At 47.0% G+C, this 23,526-nt stretch overlaps 2 protein-coding genes across 4 annotated transcripts in view; one reads left to right on the plus strand and one right to left on the minus strand.

Moving 5' to 3' along the window:
• Positions 1–23,526, plus strand: part of F8 (coagulation factor VIII) — a 111,607-nt gene that overhangs the window by 74,864 nt on the left and 13,217 nt on the right. The window contains exons 15-22 of one of the 3 annotated variants that reach the window (XM_045068047.1): positions 1,228–1,381; positions 2,952–3,164; positions 3,429–3,657; positions 3,827–4,006; positions 5,357–5,473; positions 5,974–6,045; positions 8,340–8,425; positions 10,925–11,080. In XM_045068047.1, the coding sequence (XP_044923982.1) occupies positions 1,228–1,381; positions 2,952–3,164; positions 3,429–3,657; positions 3,827–4,006; positions 5,357–5,473; positions 5,974–6,045; positions 8,340–8,425; positions 10,925–11,080 (1,207 nt within the window). Of the gene's footprint in view, positions 1–1,227; positions 1,382–2,951; positions 3,165–3,428; positions 3,658–3,823; positions 4,007–5,356; positions 5,474–5,973; positions 6,046–8,339; positions 8,426–10,924; positions 11,081–21,259; positions 21,482–23,526 lie in introns of those variants that run through there. The other 2 variants (XM_004779296.3, XM_045068048.1) reach the window with 2 other exon arrangements.
• LOC101671531 (histone H2A-Bbd type 2/3-like) lies at positions 22,329–22,920 on the minus strand. Its single transcript, XM_045068049.1, has one exon. It carries the CDS (start codon positions 22,824–22,826, stop codon positions 22,485–22,487), a length of 342 nt encoding a protein of 113 aa, XP_044923984.1. The 5' UTR covers positions 22,827–22,920; the 3' UTR covers positions 22,329–22,484.

The following is a 23,526-nucleotide window of genomic DNA, read 5'->3' on the forward strand; positions in this document are numbered from 1 at the left end:
TATACATAGTGGTAAAATTATAAAGAAAAGCAAAGAGATAACCATCATAAATATCACAACGGGGGTTAGGGTTAGGAAGAATGTCATTGGAAAGGCACAGGCCATGAGCCTTCTGTGTTGCTGGTAATGTTCTTGATCTGGATAGTGGTTGCATTTTTATACCAAAAGCACTTTGGTTTTATGTACTTTGTTATATAATTTTAGTTCACAGTTCCAGAAGATTTTTAAAAAGATTTTATTTGACAGAGAGAAAAAGAGATAGCAAGAGAGAGCACAAGCAGGGGGAGTGGGAGAGGGAGAAGCAGGCCTCCTTATGAGTAAAGAGCCCAATGCGCGGCTCGATCCCAGGACCCTGGCATCATGATTGGAGCCCAAGACAGATGCTTAATGACTGAACCACCCAGGTGCCCCCTAACAGATGTTTTAACTTTTTTAAAGTTTGTTTTTGTTTGTCTATGTAATCTCTACACCCAACGTGGGGTTTAAACTCACAACTCCGAGATCAACAGTCACCGGCTCTACTTACTAAGCCACACAGGCACCCCCAGATTTCTTTTTAAGTAAAGGGAAGAAGTCCAAGGATTGAAACCTGGTGGCTGTTTAATATTCAGAATTTGTTTATAAGTCCTACATGAATTTAACATTCAACAAATACTTTTTGACCACCTACAATGTGCCAGGCACTTGTTCCAGCTGCTGGGAATACAGCAGTACAGCAGTGGACAAAACAGACAAAACCCCTGCTTTCGAGGAACTTCTACACTAGTGAAGCCTGGAGAGAGTATGTCAGGAAGATGGAGTGGTTACCTATGCAACATGTTGCTTGCTTGTCCTATAAGATGAGGACATAACAAAATTAATTATCAGCTGTAATAAGCCACTCACATGGTCTGGATAGTGTCTCAATTTTGCATGATCTTCATTTAGATCTCTTTTATAAGCTCTCAACCTCTGTATTTGCCAATTTAATTTACATAGATGTCCCATGTGTTTAAAACTCTATACCCCCACCTACTTCTCCAGGGTTGCCCATCTCAGTGAGCTGCATCACTGTCCAGCCACTTGCCCAAATCAGAAACCTGAAGGTTATCTGGACTAACCCCTTCTTCGCTCCAGCTCGTCATCACTCTATGGAAGTGTCTCCAGTACAGGGAGGGCAAGAATGTTGGGTGTTTCTACCTACCTGATCCATGAAGATACTGTTTTTTCTCTGCTTCTTTCCCCCAGGGCTCAAGGTAGGGATGTCCCTCAGTTCAAGAAGGTGGTTTTCCAGGAATTTACTGATGGGTCTTTTACTCAGCCCTTATACCGTGGAGAACTAAACGAACACTTGGGACTCTTGGGGCCATATATAAGAGCGGAAGTTGAAGACAATATCATGGTGAGTTTAGAACAATGAAGCTATAAGAAAATTAATCCTATATACTTTTTTGTCTCTATTTATAAAAATAATGTATTTTCACTTTCTGAGAATTTTAAAGTATAGAAAATCAAAAATTTGAAAAATAATCCCATAACTACCATTTTGGTGTATGTTCTCTTTGTCCTATGTATTCTTTTCTTTATGTGCTCAAAATTATGCAACGTATAATTTTACCTCTTCTTTAAAAAAAAAAAAGATTTATTATTTATTTATATTAGGAAGAAAGAAAGAGAGAGCAAGAGTGGGAGGGGCAGAGGGAGGAGAAAGAATCCCAACGTGAGGCTGAATCCCACAACCCCAAGATCACAGCTCTTCGTTTTGGACTAAATAGCATATTGTCAATATTTCTTCTTTTTTAAGATTTTATTTATTTATTTGACAGGGGTCACAAGTAGGCAGAGAGGCAGGCAGAGAGAGGGGGAAGCAGGCTCCCCGCTGAGCAGAGAGCCTGATGTGGGGCTCGATCTCAGGACCCTGAGATCATGACCTGAGCCGAAGGCAGAAGCTTAACCCACTGAGCCACCCAGGCACCCCATATTGTCAATATTTCTTGTGTCATTAGAAATACTTTCTAAATATCTTGTTTAATGATGGCATAATAGTCTATTATGTGAATTTATGGTTTACTTAACCATTTACTTTGAACAACCTTTTAAATAGTTTGCTATGTTTTCACTAGTTCAATAATGTTGCAGTCACACCCTTTTCCTTGGGTAAAATTCCAGAAGTACAATATACATGAACATTTTAAGACTTTCTCTAAAGAATTATCTATTAATGTCCTTTGCACATTTGACCTTTTGAGGGAGAACTTTTCTTATCAGTTTATATTACCCTATATTTTCCCAAGTTTGTCATCTTTTAATTTTATTTATAATGATTTTTGAAATAAAACAGGTTTGAATTACTGATAGTAATCCATAAATCTTTCTTTTGTGACACACAGCTTTTATGTTTATAAAAATCCTTTCCTATACAAAGATTTTTTTCTTAAAATCACTTATACATTCAACTTTGTTTTTTACAGTTTAATTGCTTCACATTTAACCTTTTATTTTATTTATTTGCTTATTTTTTAACACTTAACCTTTTAACCCATAAGTAATTCCTGTAGACTTCAAGTTATTTTGGTGCATTGTGTGAGCCAAAAATTCCTGGAATTTGTCATAAGAACCACACATGTTGATTCTTGGGCTTACGGTCTCTGAAAACCCTGGGGTGATATTTTCCCTTTTACTTTTGAACAGCTTTTCAGTATTTAGGAATTTTCTCTTTTGCAACTTTGAGCTCATGCTTTAACGATTTTAGAGTTCAAAAATACCTCAGTTTCCTCCGTAGATAGAGCTGAGGTTTGGGTCCTGATAACACCCATCCTCTGTACCACTTCCTCCGGGCATTAAGAACTTGGATAAACCCCAAATAGGCATTGCTGTTAGGGATATAAACCTTAAGCTAAGGACTTTATATGATCCTAAAACATGATACTCAAATTCTTTTTTTAAATTTTGTATTTACTTTTTCTCTGCAGGTAACTTTCAAAAACCAGGCCTCTCGTCCCTACTCCTTCTATTCTAGCCTTATTTCTTATGAGGAAGATCAGAGGCGTGGAGCAGAACCTAGAAGAAAGTTTGTCAACCCTAATGAAACCAGAATTTACTTTTGGACAGTGCAGCAGCATATGGCACCCACTAAAGATGAGTTTGACTGCAAAGCCTGGGCTTATTTTTCTGATGTTGATCTGGTAAGCAGATGGACATTGCACTGGCCACTTACTGGTTTAGAAGAAATGGACTTCATGTTATCTGCTGAGAATTTTTCTATTTACCGTAAGCTTAATGGGAAGCTTCCAATAGGGGAGGTGCCATCATATTTGTGTTTGAGAACGATCACTCTGGAACCTACCAGATCAGGATTGGTTTGGAGTGGCATGGAAGTTGATAAGAGATCTATCTTGGTTCATAGGCAAGGGCATTCACGTTCATAAGATTGATGTCTTTTCTCTCAGGAGAAGGATGTGCACTCAGGCTTGATTGGACCCCTTCTGATCTGCCGCAGCGATACACTGAACCCTTCTCACGGGCGACAAGTGACAGTGCAGGAATTCGCTCTGTTTTTCACTATTTTTGATGAGACTAAGAGCTGGTACTTCGCTGAAAACCTGGAAAGGAACTGCAGAGCTCCCTGCAATATCCAGAAGGAGGATCCCACTCTTAAAGAAAATTACCGTTTCCATGGTAACATACCCCACCGCCAGTTATTACTCGGGCTGAGGCTTGGACAGTGAATTGAGAGTGTGTGTATAGGAGTAGAATCCTTGTAGGAATCAATATTTTTTACTGGAGGAGAGGGAAAGAAACTTATGTAATGGATTGCAATAGCCTTCTCTGTGTTCTCCTCTAGCAGTCAATGGCTATGTGATGGACACACAGCCTGGCTTAGTAATGGCTCAGGACCAAAAGATTCGATGGTATCTGCTCAGCATGGGCAGCAGTGAAAACATCCATTCTATTCATTTCAGTGGACACGTGTTCACTGTACGGAAGAAAGAGGAGTATAAAATGGCAGTCTACAACCTCTACCCAGGTATGAGCTAATTTCTGCCCTTTTTGTCTACCTGCTGTATGTACTGAGTACTTACTTTTCATGGTGCAGGCACTGGGGAAGCAATCCATGAACAAAGCCAAGAAACTCTTTGATCTCAGGTAACTTACTTTTTCAAGTAACATAATAAATAAATTAGCCCAGAGGGGTGCCTCGGTGGCTCAGTGGGTTAAGCCTCTGCCTTCAGCTCAGGTCATGATCTCGGGGTCTTGGGATCAAGCCCTGCATCAGGTTCTCTGCTCAGCGGGGAGCCTGCTTACCCCCCACTCGCCTACTTGTGATCTCTCTCTGTCAAATAAGTAAATAAAATCTTTAAAAACAAATAAATAAATAAGCCCATAAACAGCATAATTTCAGATACAGATAACGTGCTATAAAGGAAATAGAACAGAATAAATGAATAATTAATGTTGCAGCACTTTCCTGGGTTAGGGTTAGGGTTTCCACCGTCTCAAATGCACCAGTAGTTCTCCATGGGGTGAATTGTTTATGTCCATAACCAATATAAGCATGACTTGTGTTGATCAAAACACAGCTTTATTCTAGGTCTCCACCAGCCCCCTTTAAAACAGGTTTAATAGTGGGAGCAAACTTTCCCTGTTTCTGTGTTAAAAATCCAAGAATTTCAGTGACTTTCCTGCTCACTCTTCAGTAATAAACTCTCCTGCGGCCGCTTCATGTCACACATACACCTCCAGCCCCGAACTGCTGGGTGCACTCTGAAAGGGAAGGAAGGTGTGGTTGAGCTTTCTCTTCCTCTGCCTTACGTTTATTGTGTGTCCTCCCCAACCCCTTCGTGGCTGCTGCTTTGAACTGCAGCATGGAAATGGTAAAGGTTAAATGCTAGGACAGTTCTTATCTACTTACGACAGACACCTTTATTCTAGGGAGTCACTTGTGACTCGTGCCTCAGCCCCTCGGTACCCCTCTAGCTTCTTACTGCTGGGTTGCGTTGGCCCTCAAGGCAGCCCTAGTGGCCTAGGTCCACGAGGACCTCACCCTCACTTCCCTGACCCAGGGAGCTCACATCTGGTTGATGGGGGGGGCACAAAAAAACACAATAACCTTTGGCACTCTGTGAGTGCAGTGGCTCTCTCCTTTTCCCCCACCAGCCCGTTTCTCCCATTTCCCAGGAGTGGGGGCTATCAGAGCTCAATCTTCAGTACCTTCAAATTGGCGGGGTCACATAGCAAAGCACTTTGGCTTTGAGGGGGCCAAGAGTGGTAGAACTGACTTAGGTGGCTCTCCTTGGGTGTTCTGCATGAAACAATGTATCTCATGCTCATTTTTTAGTAAAAAGAAATAATTTTTGTTCCTTCTGTTTTTGAAAAGGTGTTTTTGAGACTGTGGAAATGCTACCATCCAAAGTTGGAATTTGGCGGATAGAATGCCTTATTGGCGAGCACCTACAAGCGGGGATGAGCACTCTTTTTCTGGTGTACAACAAGAGTAAGTAGCTTTCCTCCTTCCTAGGACAGTTGCTTTTATCAAGAAATAAATACAAGCTCACAGTCATTAACGAATCTACAATGAACATTGCTGGCAGAAATTATCAGAGTCCTCAGGGAAGAGCAAATATGTGCGAACCTGAAGCTCTAAGTATTTAACAAACTGGTGCTAAAAATAACTACGTTCTCACAACTTTGTGAAGCTCCAGCATCTCCAAGAGCAAAATTTGAAACTGAATTTTGGTTCGGTTGCCAAAGATAACTTACAAATATGGCTTGGAAGAGTTCAAGATTCAACCATAAACAAGTCAGAGAACCATTGGTCTACTTCGTTCCGCAGCTGCAGAATGTGGATGGTTCTATTAGAGCGAATTAAATGACATGGTAAACAATAGAAACTATAGACCATTGCTTGGTATTCGCCCATTCTCACTGGCTTGCCTTTGTGAAGGCTGAATTTTAGGTACCGCTAGCTGTCACGCCCCTCTCCTTTGATTTCAGAGTGTCAGACTCCGCTGGGGATGGCTTCTGGATACATCCGAGATTTTCAGATTACAGCTTCAGGACAATATGGTAAATACCAGTATTTTGTCTCCCAAGAACTGGGCTGACGACTGTATCTTTTTCATTTCTGTTGGGTTAGATAACCCATCCATCTCCATCCTTCTATTACGTCAACTCCACAAGTGCATCTTAAATCCATTTTCTCTCCTCTGATTGCCACTGTTCAAGCTACTATCACTCCTCATGACCACCTCCTTACATGTCCTACCTGCATTCCCTGGTGCTCCCCTTGAGTCCGTTGTTTTCACTCTGCTATGAGCAGCGACAGGAAAGCTTGAGCAGGATCTGCAGACAACTCCCAGATACTGTTTTAGAGCAACAGTAAGCAAACTAGGGCCTAAAGGCAAAATCCAGCCCACCAATTATTTATTTATTTTATTTTTTATTAACATATAATGTATTATAAGCCCCGGGGGTGCAGGTCTGTGAATTTTCAGGCTTACACAGTTCACAGCGCTCACCATAACACATACCCTCCCAATGTCCATAACCCACCACCCTCTCCCAACCCCCAGCACCACCACTTGTTTTTATGTAGACTTCAAACTAAGAATTATTTTTCTAGTTTTAAATGATTGGGGGGAAAAAGAAGAAGAATGTCTCATGACATGTGAAAATTATGTGAAATTTGTATTTCAGCGTCTGTACCTAGAATCTTGTACTGACACATACAGCCAGCCCCACTGACCTACAGTTGTCTGTGGCTGCTTTCACTCTACCACAACAGTTAAGTAGCTGAAACCAAATGATCGGCAGAGCTTAAATTATTTATTATCTGGCTGTTTACAAAAGAAGGTTTGTCAACCCTGTTTTAGAGGGAAAAAAGTGCCATTTGAAAACAAGGCCTGATGAGACACCCGGGTAGCTCAGTTGGTTAGGCATCTGCCCTTGGCTCAGGTCATGACCCCAGGGTCTTGGAATCCAGAACCTGGAATCCAGGGAGCCTGCTTCTCGCTCTCCCTCTGCCCCTTCCCCTGCCTGTTCACTCTCGCTCACTCTCTCTCTAGCAGATAAATCCCAGACATGTAGACCTGTAGTAGTTACTCTTATTTATTTATTTATTTATTATTAACATAAAATGTATTACTTGTTTCAGGGGCACAGGTCTGTGAATCATCAGGCTTACATAGTTCACAGCACTCTGCATAGTACATGCCCTCCCCAATGTCCATAACCCAGCCACCCTATCCCTCCTACACCCCTCCACTCCAGCAACCCTCGGTTTGTTTCCTGAGACTAAGAGTCTCTTATGGTCTATCTCCCTCTCTGGTTTTGTCTTGTTTCATTTTTCCTCCCCTCTGATCCTCTGTCTTGTTTCTCAAATTCCTCATATCAGTAAGATCATATGATAATTGTCTTTCTCTGATTGACTTATTTGGCTCAGCACAATACCCTCTAGTTCCATCCACATCATTGAAAATGGCAAGATTTCATTTCTTTTGATGACTGCATGGTATTCTGTTGTATATATGTATACCACATCTTCTTTATCCATTCACCTGTTCATGGACATCTAGGTTCTTTCCATAGTTTGGCTATTGATAAAATCTTTAAGGAGAAGAAAACGAAGCTTGAGAGTTATTTACCAAAATAATATTATTTGTCTGTAGGCAAAAGAATGATTTTTTTAAAGATTCTATTTATTTATTTGACAGAGAGAGAGAGAGATCACAAGTAGGCAGAGAGGCAGGCAGAGAGAGGAGGAAGCAGGCTCCCCGCTGAGCAGAGAGCCTGATGGGGGGCTCGATTCTGGGACCCTGAGATCATGACCTGACCTGATCATGACCACTGAGCCACCCAGGCGCCCCAAAAGGATGATTTTTTTAACTTTCATTTTTACTTACGTTTTATTTCTCATTAACTAACTTTTCTAGAAGGAACATACATTATGTAATAAAGAAGTAATGATAGCATTTTATAATACTTGTAATACATTCCAGTACCACCTAATTAGCGGTGCTAAGAATAAACAAAATTATTAAGTTTAAAAAATTAAATACTACTGTGCTTTTTGCCTTTATCTTCTCCTCAGCTACGTTTAACCTTTCTCAAGAGATCAAATTTAGGGGCACCAGGGTGGCCCAGTCTGTTAACTGGTTCTTGATTTCAGCTTCGGTCGTGATCTCAGGCCTGTGAGTCTGCTTGTCCCTCTCCGTCCGCCCCTCCCCTCCCCTATTTCCCCTACTCCTGCACCTCCCAAATAAATAAATACAATCTTAAAAGAAAAGAGAAAGCAATTTTATTCCTAAGTATCTAGGACCAACACAGCTGAATCTAATCTCTTTTTCCTTTCTTGGGCAAAGGACAGTGGGCCCCAAAGTTGGCCAGACTTCATTATTCCGGATCAGTCAATGCCTGGAGCACCAAGGATCCCTTCTCCTGGATCAAGGTTAGAAAGCGCATCACACTCAGTCGTGTCATGATTCCTCTTGCAAGCTCAAAACAAAAGTTATTGTTATCAAACTCCAGGTAACCGACAGAGAAAGAACAGAGTGGCTTCTGCTTGTTTTTTGTCTTTAAGGTTACTCTGTTTCTTTTCTAAATGACTAGCTCTTTCAGATTTTCTCCTTTTCCCATTTCCTCTAGAGAAGCACTGTCCAATATGATAATTATAATCTGAACCACAAATGCAAACCACATGTGTAATTTCATATTTCCCAATAGCCACATTTAAAAAGAAACATGTGAAAATCATTTTAATAATATATTATATTTCATCCAACATATCCAAAGATTTTATCCAGTGAACATGGGTTCACTCATGGCTCTGACCCCTTCAAGGGCGAACATACAGGGACTTGCTACATGAGGCCTCGCCGCGACAGTCGGTTGCCTCTAGAGCCCGAGTGTGCCCCCCGCCTCTGGTACTCACTGCCCAAAGACTGCTAGTTACGACTCAGTTTGAACTGACTACTCACGAATTCCTGAGAATTTTTGTTTCTTGGGAAGCTGTCCAACCCCATTTTCTGACCTTGCTCTTCTTTCAACCTTATGTATATCCCTGGGTCGCGGACACTGTCATCTCTTTGTGTGTCCTGCTTCTGTTGTTCCATTGATTTATTTATTGTGATAGCATTGTCATTTCCATTTGGGGAATTATATGTCCTTCATTGTCTACAACCTAATGAGACTAGTAAATAGAGTGCCTTTTCCGTGCCCAGCCTAAGAACCCGAGTCGTACACCATGTTCAGTTCCCACACACTAGATCTGGCCCATTATTCCAGCTTGTCAAGCTTCTATCTCCCAAAGAATTTCTTAGTCTTCCCAGTTTCACTGAATTTACTGCTTGATCAGTAAACATTTTTATACGTTAGCTAATTCACGATAAATATATTGAAGAAGACAGGGCTTCCTTACTGTGTGCTTTAAACAAGTCCAAGTATTTTTAACAAATCCTCACCACACTGTTACTGTCAACCTCATTTCAGATAAGAAAGCTGAAGCAAAGAAAAGTCACTTGCCCCAAGTCATACAGCCAATGAGTGGTTGAGCCAAAATTCAAACTGTGATCGTTGGGGTCCAGAGGCCTCATTTGTAATTGTTATACTCTGCTGTTTCTAGAACCCCCTTTAGGTTGATAATCATCTACTAACGGCCACAGTTTGCTTATGGTAATTGAACCAGTTACAAATCCACCTAATTGTATTATCAGCCAATCTGTATTAAATCTCCTCATTCTCAAGGAGCTTTTTTTTTTTTTTTTTTAACCATCTGTCCTACTAAAAAGCCCAGGTATACGTTTTCTTGTTCTGGTAACTTTATAAAATAAATACCCCAGAGAAATAAAGAATTATAGTGACTTACCAAAAAAAACAAAACAAAACAAAACAAAACAAAAGCAAGCAATGGCTCCAGGGAGCCAGGGAGGCGATGAGAGCAGCTGGCACACGAAGCGACTCTCACCACTTTGCTTACTTCCCTGTGCAGAGATGTGTCTTGCTGTCACAGTCAAACATGGCTGCATACACAGGTGAAAATGTTGACTTTCTGATGGCCAGATTTCTCCAAGATTCCAGTCATAATGTAGTTAAGGCACAAGAAGAAGATGAAGTAGATTAGATTGGCACTTTGCCAAGAATTCATCAGTTATAAAATGTAGGTGGGAAAACTGGCAAGACTTCATTAAAGACCTCACACATGGGGCGCCTGGGCGGCTCAGTGGGTTAAGCCTCTGCCTTTGGCTCAGGTCATGACCTCAGGGTCCTGGGATCGAGCCCCACACCAGGCTCTCTGCTCAGCGGGGAGCCTGCTTCCTCCTCTCCCTCTCTCTGCCTGCCTCTCTGCCTACTTGTGATCTCTGTCTGACAAATAAATAAATAAAATATTTTTTAAAAAAAAGACCTCGCACATACTGTATGAGGACATAGTACAAGTCAGTTCAACAAGCCACAGAATTGGTGTACCTGGTACTTCCATTGTCTGCACCACAACACCATGAGCAAAAATGGAGTTTCTTCATTTGGGTGTAGCATGTAATGGGCTGAGATGTGCTGTAGCTTCTGAAGACCTTGCTGCTCTCTGTCCTGTTCCTGCTTGACTGTCCACAAAGGGAAGCAGAAGCATAGAGAAAGCAGCACTTGATTTGTCTGGGTGAGTCAGAAAAGAGTTTCGGAACTCACACGTGAAGGAGGGACAGCAGTTTATAGTGCTGATAGGGAAGGGGACTGGCCTGGGGAGGGGAGAGGAGAAGAAATGGGCTCTGACTTGGCTGAGGCTGAAGTGTGGGCAGAGCACTAGGTTTATGTGGCTCCGTGTGCAGCACATTGACTTGAAAGTGGTCTGCTTTGTCAGGAAGTAGCCTGTATTGGTGTGGCCTCTTCTTAAGCCAATAATTAATTCCAGAAGGTGGTACACACATTTAAAATAAAGTGTTGTTTTAACTGGCAGGTGGATCTGTTGGTGCCAATGATTATTCACAGCATCATGACCCAGGGTGCCCGTCAGAAGTTCTCCAGCCTCTACATCTCTCAGTTTATCATCATGTATAGTCTTGATGGAAAGAAGTGGCAGAGTTATCGAGGGAATTCTACCGGGACCTTAATGGTATGTAATTAGTTCTTCCAAGACAATGCACGAATCTTTTAAAGAGCTTTTGACAAAGATTGCAGATATGGAACAAACACTCCTAGCTTCTATGAACTTAATTCCAAAAAAGATATTTCAACTTATGGGCAAAGGAGTGATTATGGACATAGGGAGGAAAAGTAGTAGCATCAGGGGCGCCTGGGGCTCAGTCAGGTGAGCGTCTGTCTTCAGCTCAGGTCCTGATCCGGGGGTCCCTGGGATGGAGCCCCACGTCAAGTTCCTGGCTGGGTGGGAAGTCAGCTTTTGCCTCTCCCCCTGCTAATTCTCTCTCTCTCTCTCTCTCTCTCTGTGCCTCAAATAAATAAATAAAACCTTAAAAATTTGTTAAAAAAATAGCACCAAAGATCTCATAGATAATAGAAATGAAGAGATGTTCTGTTGACAGAAATCTGTGGTTAGGACTGAGTGGATTGATAACATTATGAGTTTACTTATGGATATTTTGAGTTTGAGATGATAGCAGGGAAATTAGGTTGAACTCCAGCAGGCAGGAGATTTAAGACTTGAGTTTAGGGGGGCAGAACCAGGAATGGACATGAAGATTTGTCTCTTCCACATAAAAGAATGGGTGAAGCCTTGGGAAATGATCACGAGACACTAAGTTAAACAGGCTTGAAACGTTATTATACGTTATTTCATGCCTCCTGATGCGCAGGTCCACAAGTCCAGCAGTTCTTTCTTTGTAATTCCTCTTGAAGGGCTTCTCCTGCATTTATTCAGCTGCCACTGTTGCCTGAGTCCCCCTCACCTCACTCTGCATCTGTTACGCTACATTCCTAACTAGTCATCTCTGGCTCTAGTCTCTCCCCTGATAAAAGCTGCACATCGTTTTTTTTGGGTAATCATTTTATCAGTCTCCTGCCTAAAACCTTTCAGTGTCTTCCTCTTCTCTTCAGAATTAAGTTCAAAGTCCTCAGATGGCCTGGGGCAAGATAACTCCTGTGTTGCCCATTAGATCCACGGTCCTGCTTCTGTACCCTGCTTCTTGGTCTTCTGTCTGACCTGTGTGGAGTACAGCAGCAGGCTACCTTATCCTTTAGCAGAGGAAGGAAGTAGAGTAAGATCAAAACATTTATTCTTGGGGCACCTGTCTGGCTCAGTTGATCTCGGGGCTGTGTGTTCAAGCCCCACATTGGGCATTGAGTTTACTTTAAAATATATATATATGATATTTATATATCATATATATGAGATATTTATTGATATGATATTTATTTACTGTATTTATTTATATATGATATTGATATTGATTTATATGATATGATATCATATACATATGATATTTATTCTCCTGGTGCCCTGCTTTGTAGAGGGTTTGGCTGTTTCTCTCCACTGGAGGTCACTGCTGCCTTCAGAGTGACTTTCTTTCCCTGGTCCGGTTACTGTCACTGAGTAAAAAAACCTAATGTCCTAAAAACAACCCTTCTCTTTGGTTCAGGGATTCAATGGGTTAGGATTTCTAGTGCAGTAGAGGTCGTTGGTTGTGCTCCGCAATAACCAGGGCCTCATCTGGGGCCTGGAAGCATCTAGAAGCATCTTCACCTGCATGTCTGGTAGTTGGTGCAGACCAGCCTTAGCCAGGACAGCATCTGGGGCTGTCCCAGGTCAATTCCTTATGGCCTTTCCACGAGGTCTGAGCATCGCACAGCATGAGGGTTTCACATCCACCCAGATTCAAGGGAAAGGGACAGAGACCCCACTTCTCAGTGGGAGGAATGTAAGGAATTTGTGGTCATTTTTATAAAGCACTAGAAGAATCTCCTGGTTCTGCTCCCAGTCCTCCTCCCACCAGGCCTAGGGATGGCAATACTGGGTACCTTTATCAAACTTCTCTCAAATTATTATAACTGGAGTAGTTCCTTATTTCTTGTTCAAACTCCGTCTTACACAGTAATTAATGCCAGAATCAGCCCTAAGGAAATACCTTCAGAATGGAATTCTGGATTATGTTGCTAATATATTCAAGGAATACAGGTGTGATTTCCTTCCTCGGGGAGCAGATTGCATGTGGTGGTATCACAGTTTCTCAGAGCATCAGCGGCAATACTATGGGATGAGTTACAGATGGTGAGAAAGACAATGGGAGACTCAACTGACAGAGGCATTTAGTCACTGTGGTGAGAACTATGGCATCAGCTGATTGTAGAGTGACCTGTCAACCTGTTATAGCCCTTCTTTTTATGGCATACATAGGGGAAAATAAATTACACAGTATGCACAAGAACACCCATGAACATACATGAATATACATGAACATACATGAACGTATATGGAGAATCAGGACACGTCCATGGTGTTCTAGAGGAGTCTTCTGTATCCTGTGCTTATAGACAGATACTTAGACTTAAGACCAGGTCTAAGGGCTGAATTTATGAACTGCAGACTTGCAGTGACAATTAAATGGCCCAGCCCATCAGGTCTGTTACGCTAAAGTGAGGAGGGTTACTGGTGGAAAGAAGTGGAGATCTGACACCTGGATGAGGCTGAGAACCACCAGTCTCTGAGGCAGTCATCTTTTCTCTGCACAGAAAAGTGACTCTGCACATTCAGTGACTGCACCGGGAATAGTTTCTTCACCAGCCAGGCTCTAACCTCCTGAGAGCCCCTCTTCAGCCACTTTTAAGAGACAGATGAATCATGGAGAAATGACAGACACCACAAATGTAGTCAGCTGTGATAACAAGAACTTTTCAATTCCAGATGTGGTCTCTTCTCTGGAGCAAATTAGCATAGCCCAAGGCACCTGGTACAGATGGAAAACCGACCTAGAGAATGCTTTTTCCTTCATTCCCATTGATAAGCAAAATCAGAATAGATTTGCATTTACAAGGTGGGAACAGGAGTGTTCCCTTTACCTTTCCTGTCTCTGGACAATGCCAGCTCCCTTGTTCTTTATTGTAATGTGGACCCCTGGGGACTCCAAACATCCCCCAGAATACCATACTGGCAGGACCTGGTAAACAGGAAAGAGCAGTCACTCTAAATGCTTTTGTGATTAATATGCAGAAACACACACACACAGAGACCCATGTATAAAACAAAGAAGCCTATGTTTTCTTGACTTCACTGTGAATGGATCCCATATTTTACTCTTTAATGTTCACTGTTAGTTTTAAACAAACACTTTTTATCACATTTACAAAGTGAGAGGAGATTTCCCAGTGCTTTGCTGGGGCTGTCTAGTAGCATTCCATGACATTCCATCAGCAGCCTGAAATCAGGTCTGATGGGAGTCTTTACATCATGGAAGGTCATCTTTGGTAGGATCACACTCAGAGTGTACCAATCATTAACAACTTAGCTGGATTCATTTTGCTTACATTTTATTTAGAATTTTTCATCTATACTAATCAGTAAAATTGGTTTACCTCTTCCAGGAGCTCTATTTACAAGGTTTGGGCATGAGAGTGATATTAAACTTGAAAATAAAGTAGGAAAGTTTCCATCTTTTCCTGTTAACTTGCGGGTCTAGACTGGCTTCATTAGTGTAGTAATCATGCGTTTAATCAAAGCTAGGTAGAAATGCCACTAAGCTTTGTCTTTCTGAGTGCTAGATGTTTAGCTATCTTCTCCATTCCTTATCTGAGCATCAGTATTCTCATTTTCTATTACCCGTAGCTAATGTGAATGTATACATTCGAGTTGTGTCTCCCCACGTGTGTCATAGAGCATTATCTACATACACACATATTTCTCTTGAAAGACTCGCGGATCCCCTTACCCAAGAATCCAACACTGCCACTGGATGCAAACAGCAAGAGGTTCTTTATTGTTACGCAGGCGCCGGCGGGTGGTCAGCAGCTCCTGCTAGCTGAGCACACCCGGCTGGGGTGGTGCCGGGTTTTTATAGACAGGTACAAACAAGTTTTGGGTGGGGCGCAACTGATTGGTTGACAGAACTTTTGAAAAAGGCATACGTGGAGTTTGCTGATTGGCTTTGGGGACCCGCGCGCGCGCGCGCGCGCGCGCGCGCGCGCGCGCGAAGAGAGAGGCATGAAGGGGGAACAAGCTGATTGGTTCTGAGGGCCCGCGCGCGGGAGGAGAGAGGCAGGGAGGGGGAACAAGAAGGGGGAAGGTAGGAATGCCATCATGGCGTCTTCTATTATTTCTATAAGCCAAGCAGTTACAGAAGGGCAAAAGAGCAATTAATAAGCAATTAATAACCTAATTTACGCCTAAAAGCCAGCGGTTCACAGAAAAGCAAACAAGCGGTTAGTTATCCTATCTATCTTCTAGGGGAGGGGTCTTTCACTCTCTTTCTCCCTTCACTAGAGTGAGTGAGTGTTTGTCTATTCTATTGGATTTTCAAAGAATCAACTCTTGATCTTAAAATCAAACATAGATTTGAAGCTGTTGGTTTTTTAAAGATTTTATTTTTATTGTTTTGAGAGAGAACATGAGCAGGAAGGACAGGTTTTTAAAATTTATTTATTTATTTGAGAGATAGTATAGGGAGGGGCAGAGGGAGAGAATCCTCAAGCAGACTCCCTGCTAAGTGTGGAATCCAACATACGTCTCAATCCCATGACCCCGAGATCATGACCTGAGCTGAAACCAAGAGTTGGGTGCTAAACCAACTGAGCTAACCAGGGACCCCTGAGATTGTGTTCTAATTCATTAATTTCCCTTTAAAACTTCAAAAATTCTTTTACTTTCTTTTGGTTTTATTTTTTGTTTCCTGGAACCTGGAGTTTAATGACTAGTTCATTTATTTTCAGTCTTTCTCATTCAATGTAGTAGAAGCGTTAATAATTACTCTCATGGAGGTCATTCATTTACAAACAGCTACTGAGTAACTGCTGTGTTCTAGGTTCTAGTAAAGGGATGGGAAAGATAGAGCCCATCCATGGATTTGGACTACCACCGGCTTCTTATGGACTGTGAGTTAAGAATGGTTTTTATAGGTTTAAAGTTGCAAAACAAAGATTATGCAATAGAGATCACTTGTGGCCTGAAAAGACTAAAATATTTCCATCTGTTCCTTTACAGAAAAGTTTGCAGACTGTCAGGGCTAGCTGAAGATTAGTCTAATGACACGAGGAACACCTAGGCAGTTACCATTAACCAGACCACTTCCATTGCAGAGTTTGCCGAACGTGGACACTTCAGTCTTAGTTGTCAACTTCCAGTGTAGTGGTCCTCAAATGTTCTTATATCTCTGTTTCGTTCACATACAGAATATGTTTCATTGACAATATTTCTCATCACAGATGTCCCACATAAAGAGGGAGGGGGAACGTTTAAGGACCACTGCTTCACTGCCCCCATCCGCAATAGTCTATAATGTAAATGTTAATTTTGACTTATCAGTGAACAATTCAGTGATGTGGCTCTTTCCTTCTGGTTTTCAGGTTAAAAAGAAAACTATTTTTAATGTGCTTTAAAAATACTTATTTTGGGGTCATGTTAGAAATCAGTGTTGTTTTGACATTAAGTTGATAATTAGCAAGTGATTTTGTCAAAGTCTGTGAAAATCGCTGAAATCTGGCCTTGTCCCAGCTGTCTATGCTGTGAAGTTTCTGAGGGACATCTGTAAATAAGCCAATGGAAAATGAAAAACAACCTTCATGTTTTCTAGAGTTATACTGGTATACCCAACACCAAGCTCTCTGGTAATCCCACCCACCCCACCTCCTCAATACAGGGAGTTTAGACCCAAGGCCTAAGGAGGCTTTTCCTTAAGCCCAAATCCAAATACTTTCACAGTTACATATCATAATTCCTAAACGTTCTTGTCATAATGATGTAGTTTGAAGTACAGTTCGGTAGCCTATGGCCAAGAAAGAATTCTTGAGACTTTTTCAGTGCAGAAAAGGGTATTTTTTTTTATTATAGCACAGGGACAGAACCTGTGGGCTGAAAGACCTGCACTGCCATTGTGAGGAATGACAGATAATGTAAGATTTTCTATTCTGTGAAGGGGAGGGTGACATGAGGGTCCCAGGGAATTGAGTCTATAGGTTTCTAGAGGTTGTGGCTATAGATGAGATTGCTTTTTTTTCATTTTTTATTTTAAGTACTTTATTTATTTATTTATTTGAGAGAGAGAGAGAGAGAACACGCAAGCAGGGGCAGTGGCAGGCAGAGGGAGAAGCAGATTCCCCACTGAGCAGGGAGCCAGATGCTCTATTCCAGGACCGTGGGATCATGACCTAAGCTGAAGGCAGACACTTCATCCACTGAGCCACCCAGGCGCCCCAAGATTGTTTTTATTCTTATGAGTCATTTAGACAGTTGCAAAACTGATGGGAGATTCATGTCGTGCATGACTATGATCTCTATCAGTTACTCATTTATTTTTCCTCTTCCTTTGCTCTTGGGCAGCCAGGAGTGCCTGAGGAATGTCACACCTTTCCCTCCTCTAGGGAACCCACCAGGCACCCTGCCTGCAGGGTCTTAGCTTGTGCTTTGTCCTCAGCATGCCTTCTGCTCCCTCATCAATAAGACAGTAAGGCAGCTGGCCAGGCCTGTAGCCCAGGGTGAGAGTCGTATACTAAGAAAAAGCAAAACCGGAAAGGACCATGCACCCTAACCACTTTTTTTAAACTACTTTCTTTTTTAATTCCAGTATAAATAATGAACAGTGTTATATTAGTTTAAGGTGTACAGTGTAGTGACTCAACAACTCTGTACATTACTCACAGGGCTCACCACTGTAAGTTTTAATTCCCATCACCCAGTTCACCCATCCCCCACACCTATCTCCCCTCTGGTAACCTTCAGTTTGTTTTCTCTATTTAGGATTGTGGTTTTTAGTTTGTCTCTTTTTTTCTTTCAAATCCTTTGTTTCTTAAACTCCACGGGAGAGAAATCATATACTGTCTTTCTCTGACTTATTTCACATAGCATTATAACTTCTAGATACATCCATGTTGCAAATGGCAAGATTTCTTTCTTATGGTTCAGAAATATTCCAATCTGTGTGTCTTCTTTATCCACTCATCCATGGATGGGTATTTGGGCTGCTTCCATAATATGGCTGTTGTAAATAATGCAATAAACATAGGGGTGCATATATCAATTTGAATTAGTGTTTTCATTTTCTTTGGGTAAATACCCAGTAGTGGAATTACTTGACCAGATGGTAGCTCTATTTTTAACTTTCTGAGGAATCTCCATAGTGTTTTCCAGAGCAGCTACACCAGAGGACATTCTACCAACTGTGCAAGAGGGTCCCTTTTTCTCCACATTCTCGCCAACACATGTTTCTTGTGTTTCTGATTTTAGCCTTTCTGACAGTGAGGGGATATCTCATTGTGGTTCTGACTTGCATTTCCCTGATGATGAATGATGTTGAGCCTCTTTTCATGTTTCTAACACCCTACCCACTTTTGCAGTAAGTTAGACTAGGCTTCTAGGACTCTGAAAGACCCTTCCAGGCAGCCAAGTGACAGCATGGGAATGGTAGCTGATTCTGTCTCTGATGGGCCTCTCTTGTATTCCCTTACCTATTGCTTCCACATTGTTGAACTAGAGGTAGTAAAGGTTACCCTGAAAGTCCCACCCATTTTGAGGCACTTAAGGCATGGTAACAACCCTCAATATATCCACCTCCCCCCCCCAAACACACACACTGAAGGCAAAACAGAAATCTGCCAAACTGTGTCCTTAAATGGCACCCCAAAAGATTAGTACTGTATACAGCTTCAGCCTAGAGGATGCATTTTCCCAAAGCTGAATGACTGGAGAGGGAGATTATATTCTGAAGAGTTCTCGTGATCACTCTCACAACTGCAAAGAGGAAAAGATTGAATTTAAAAACACCCAGTTTGTAACATTTGCATGTAACGTGCGGACCAAGAATCTTTGTAAATGTAGTACTTTGAAACGGGTTGCTGTCCTGCTCTTGGGAAACAAAGACGCGGTCCGGCATAGGCACGTGCACGCGATACGAAAGAACCATGCTGATTTTACACATTTGTGTTAAGGCAGAGTTGCAGAGAGATCCCTACTACAAATAAAAGTCGTCCCGTGGGCTAGGCATACCTCTGGGGCTAGAACCTAGAACCGGAACGGTGAATTCCAAGGCACATCGGGCCCACCTGTGTTAGAACGCGCCCCCGCCCCTTGCACGGGACCCAGCGGCCTTGCAGCTGAGAGGTCCACGTGGCAGAGGGTCTCTGTAGACTCCTGGGCTGGCACGGCCTGAGGACTAACACACACTGTCTGTGTCAAAGGGATGACTAGCTCATGGACCTGAAAGACAGCCACCTGTTTTTCTCCTTTCTGCTTCCTGATTATGTGGAGAAGCTGTTCCCATGTTACAGATGGAAGGAAAGCTAAACCCCACGCTAGGAGCATCCGAAGGGCTTTCTTATGGACCTGGGGCCGTAGCCACAACCGCTTAGGGCGTCAAATCATCCCGAAGAATAGGTGTGGGGCGGACGAAACAAAGAACTTGGTTGGCCACTTGGATTGACACTGATCTGTGCTAAGAAATCCAATCACGATTTAAAAAAAAAAAAAAAATCCTATAGCTTACGTACTGGGCGCTGTGCAAAATCCAGTCCTCACTTTGCAACAAAGATGTAGGGGGCGGGGCGTCAGGTGGAAGAAGAGGTAAGGGATAAAGGGGGTTCTGACTTGTTTTTGGTTTGGGGTTTTTTTTTTGTTGTTGTTGGTTGGTTGGTTTTTTGGTAAAGATTTTGTTTATTTGCTTGAGCGAGAAAGAGAGTGTGCAGGCATGAGAGGGGAGAAGGTCAGAGGGCGAAGCAGACTCCCCGCAGAGGTGGGAGCCGGATGCGGCGCTCGATCCCAGGACTCGATCCCGGGATCATGACCCGAGCCGAAGGCAGTCGCCTAAGCAGCTGAGCCACCCAGGCGACCCAGGGGGTTCTTATTTGTCTGTGGGCAGTCTGGGGGAAGAGAGCCATGTCCTCCATGGATCCTGCCACGTGGTTTCCCTCCCACCGTCTCGGCAGTAAGTTCTGGGACCACAGGTAACTTGTAATCAACTTAAAGCCTCAGGAGGCAAGCGGAGTAAGAGCAAGGCAGAACTGCGAGGATTCCTGTCTTTTATTCGGACCCCCTTCCCTTCCCCGCCGCCCGCCCGCCCGCACCCCCCGCCCCGCCCCTCGGCCCAAAGGCCAGGGCAGATGCACGAAGTTCTGCCACGAGCCCAAAGTCCCTTGGTCGAAGTGATTCATCAGATGCCCTGTCCCGAGGGGGAGACGGCTTCTTGCAGGACGAGGTGAAGGAGGTGATTCTGCTCAGCAGTCAAGAGCGGCCACATCTCCACCTGCAGCGACTTGACGGCTTCCGTCCTTTTCGTGGGTAGCCATGACCAAGGACTGGAGCAGCAGGAACAGCTCCTCGGGAAGCTGGCCCCCGCTCTCCTGCCCGTGGCTGTCGAAAGCCTCCCAGGAGTACTTCTCCAGGGTGTGGGCATGCTCCGGCAGCAGCTTGGCGGGCGGCGGTTGCAGGAGCAGCAGCAGCAGCACGCGGGACACCTCGCAGCGGACCAACACGTCCGCGAAGGCTCCGAGCGTGGCGGGAGAGGAAGCGCCGGGCGCGGAGGCGGCGCTGGGAGGGAGCAGCGCGGCGGGCACGGCCAAGGCGGCGCCGGGGCCCGCCTGCTGCCCCGGGGGCGGCGGCGGCGGCGGGGGCGGCGGCGGCGGCTGCACCGGGTGGCTGCCGTGCTCCCGCGCCAGGCGCTGCATGCGCGTGAAGACGGCCAGGGCGCCGTTGTAGTCGCGCGCCAGCAGCTGGCAGGAGGCGGCGTCGCCGAGCGCCTGCAGCGCGGCCAGGGGCAGCTGCGGGAGCTGCAGCTGGGCGGCGCGCTGGAAGTGGCCGGCGGCGGCGGCCGGCTGGCCCAGGTCGCGCAGGGCGGCGGCCAGCTCGAGGCAGAGGGCGGCGGCGGCGGCCGGCTGGCCCAGCTCGAGGTGCAGGCGCACGGCGGCGCCCAGAGCGCTGGCTGCGGCCTGCAGCGGCTCCCCGTAGGCGGCCGGGCAGACGAGCCGCTGGCGCGCGTCGCGCTCCTGCCGCAGAAAGAGTCGGGCGGCCTCGGTCAGCGCCAGCGCCTCCCCGGGCCCGTGGAAGAGCGCCTGCTGGCAGCGCGCCACGGCCAGCTGGCACCAGGCCGCGTAGGGCAGGCACTCCTGGGCACGCAGCTCGCGGCCCAACTGGCCAAACTGCTCGCCCGCCTCCGCCACGTTCGGCTTCCGCAGGAACCGCTTCTTCAGCTTGTTGGACACCTGGCGGTAGCGGGCCAGGAAGTCCCCAGCCTCGGGCCCGGGGCCCGCGCCGCCGCCCAGGCCGGCCGCGGACGCCGCCATGTTCGTCGCCTGCTCTCTGACGCAGTCGGTGGGGCGCGGCGGCGCCTGGAGGCGACGTGCCCTGCGAGCCGCTCGCTCGGTCGAGGTGAGGCGGGGGTGCGGGGGGTGGGGGAGGAGGCCGCACTACCGCGCGTGCGCGCGCGCCCTGCCGCGCCGGCGCTAGGAAAAGCGCGGGATCGGCCGCCAGAGGCCTCACGGGGGGGGGGGGAGGGGGCGTTGTCTATGCAAATCGTCAGTCCTGGGGCGGGGCCTGGCCAGGGGCCGGCTGTTGCCAGGCGACAGCCTGCTGGCCCGGGTTGCTAGCACGGGCGTCCCCTAGCGTCCCTAAACGGAAGCCGAGCAGAACTCAAGCCGCGGCGCCACGTGGCCCGAAGGCCAAGTCCGCATGGTTCGCGAGGGCCGAGTCCCTGCTCCCCGCCCGCCGCCCCAAGTGTGTCCACCCCGCCAAGTCTGCACGCTTCGCGGTGGCCAACCCACCCCCTCCCCGCCCGTCACCCCTGCACCGTCCCTCCTCAACCTTCCGGACCAAGCCCCTGCCCTACCAGAGTCCACGCCGACAGGTGTGTCCACCCTTCGGCCCCATCCCCGGGGGGTCGCCCTGGCACGTTGTCCCCTCCACGACGCCGCGGTCCTGGTCTTGAGCTGCGGCCCCAGGAACCCCGTCCTTCCCGGGATGGTCCCGGGCTCTGGCTTGCTCGGCACTCATGTGGGGGTCTCGGGGGCGCCAGCGCCCCCCCCCGCACCCCCATCCAGCCTGTCCCACCCGGGGCCACGCCCGTGCACCGTCCCTGAGAGAAACGGCTCTTCCGAACCCCCCCACCCCCCTGCCTGGGGGTCTGTCCTTCGGGGGACATCCCCGAAGCACGTGGCCCACCGAGTGACCGAAGCGCCCGCACGCGCGAACACACACACAGGCGCGCAGGTTTCTTTCCTTGGCTTTTATTGCTTGGACACACGGGTTTCTTGAGCCCCTTGGGGGGACTTCGAGGCGCTGGGCCCGAGGCCCCAGCCCGCCCCGGGCCGCCGCAGCGGGGAGCAGGCCCGGCTGGGGCGGGCGGGCCGAGCGGCCGGGTGGCGTGGGGCGGCAGCTAGTCATGGGGCGGGGCCACCTGGGAGATGGTGGTGGACTCGAAGAAGCGGCTGAGCAGCGCGTTGTTGTGGACCGCCATGTCCACGAGCTCCGGGGTGATGCGCGTCCTGCCGCAGTTCCGGGCCTCGTTGCCCGCCAGCTCCAGGACCGTGGCCGTCAGGTACTGGATGACGGCCGCTAGGAAGACCGGCGCGGACGAGCCCAGGCGCCGGGCGTAGCGGCCCTCGCGCAGGAGGCGCTCCACGTGGCTCACGGAGAACGACAGCTCGGCTCGGGCGGTGCGGGAGCGGGCCTGCCTCTGGCCTCCGGACGACCCTCGACGGCTCCTCTTGGCCGGCATGCTGGGCCTCGGCTGCGCTCGGGCTCGGCGACGGGCCTAGGTGGGCGGTGCTCTGCGGGGTTCGGCGGGGCTCGGCGGGGCTCAGCGGCTTCGGCGGGGCTCGGCGGGGCTCAGCGGCTTCGGCGGGGCTCGGCGGGGCTCAGCGGCTTCGGCGGGGGGCTCAGCGGCTTCGGCGGGGCTCGGCGGCTTCGGCGAGGCTCAGCGGCTTCGGCGGGGCTCGGCGGCGGCGCTCGGCGGGGCTCAGCGGGGCTCGGCGGGGCTCAGCGGCTTCGGCGGGGCTCGGCGGGGGGCTCAGCGGCTTCGGCGAGGCTCAGCGGCTTCGGCGGGGCTCAGCGGCTTCGGCGGGGCTCGGCGGCGCTCGGCGGAGATCGGCGGGGCTCAGCGGGGCTCGGCGGGGCTCAGCGAGTCCCAACATCTCCAACCACCGGGTTGGGACTCGTGACTCGGACCCTTACGCCGCCGTCTCCTAGCGACCACGGACCGACCCCCATCATTGGTCCGGGGCCACACACTTCGGGACACGTAGATCCGGTGAGGTCACCGCTTTCCCATCGGCCCCTGCCGGGAGCTCGGGCCCCCGCCGAAAATGGCGCGAGTGGGAGCCTGCCCCCCACCCGCCCCTCCCCCCCCCACGACCCCCCACGACGCCTCGCGGAGGAGATGGAGGCTCACCTTCCGCCCCACTGGGACGTCCTACCCA

The sequence above is a fragment of the Mustela putorius genome, unplaced genomic scaffold (assembly GCF_011764305.1).
Source record: "Mustela putorius furo isolate JIRA1106 unplaced genomic scaffold, ASM1176430v1.1 tig00003899_pilon_pilon_pilon, whole genome shotgun sequence".
NCBI lineage: Eukaryota > Metazoa > Chordata > Mammalia > Carnivora > Mustelidae > Mustela > Mustela putorius.

What these genes read in the sequence shown, in the direction of transcription:
- LOC101671531 (XM_045068049.1), bottom strand. Translation starts at nt 22,826, where the DNA reads ATGCCGGCCAAGAGGAGCCGTCGAGGGTCGTCCGGAGGCCAGAGGCAG.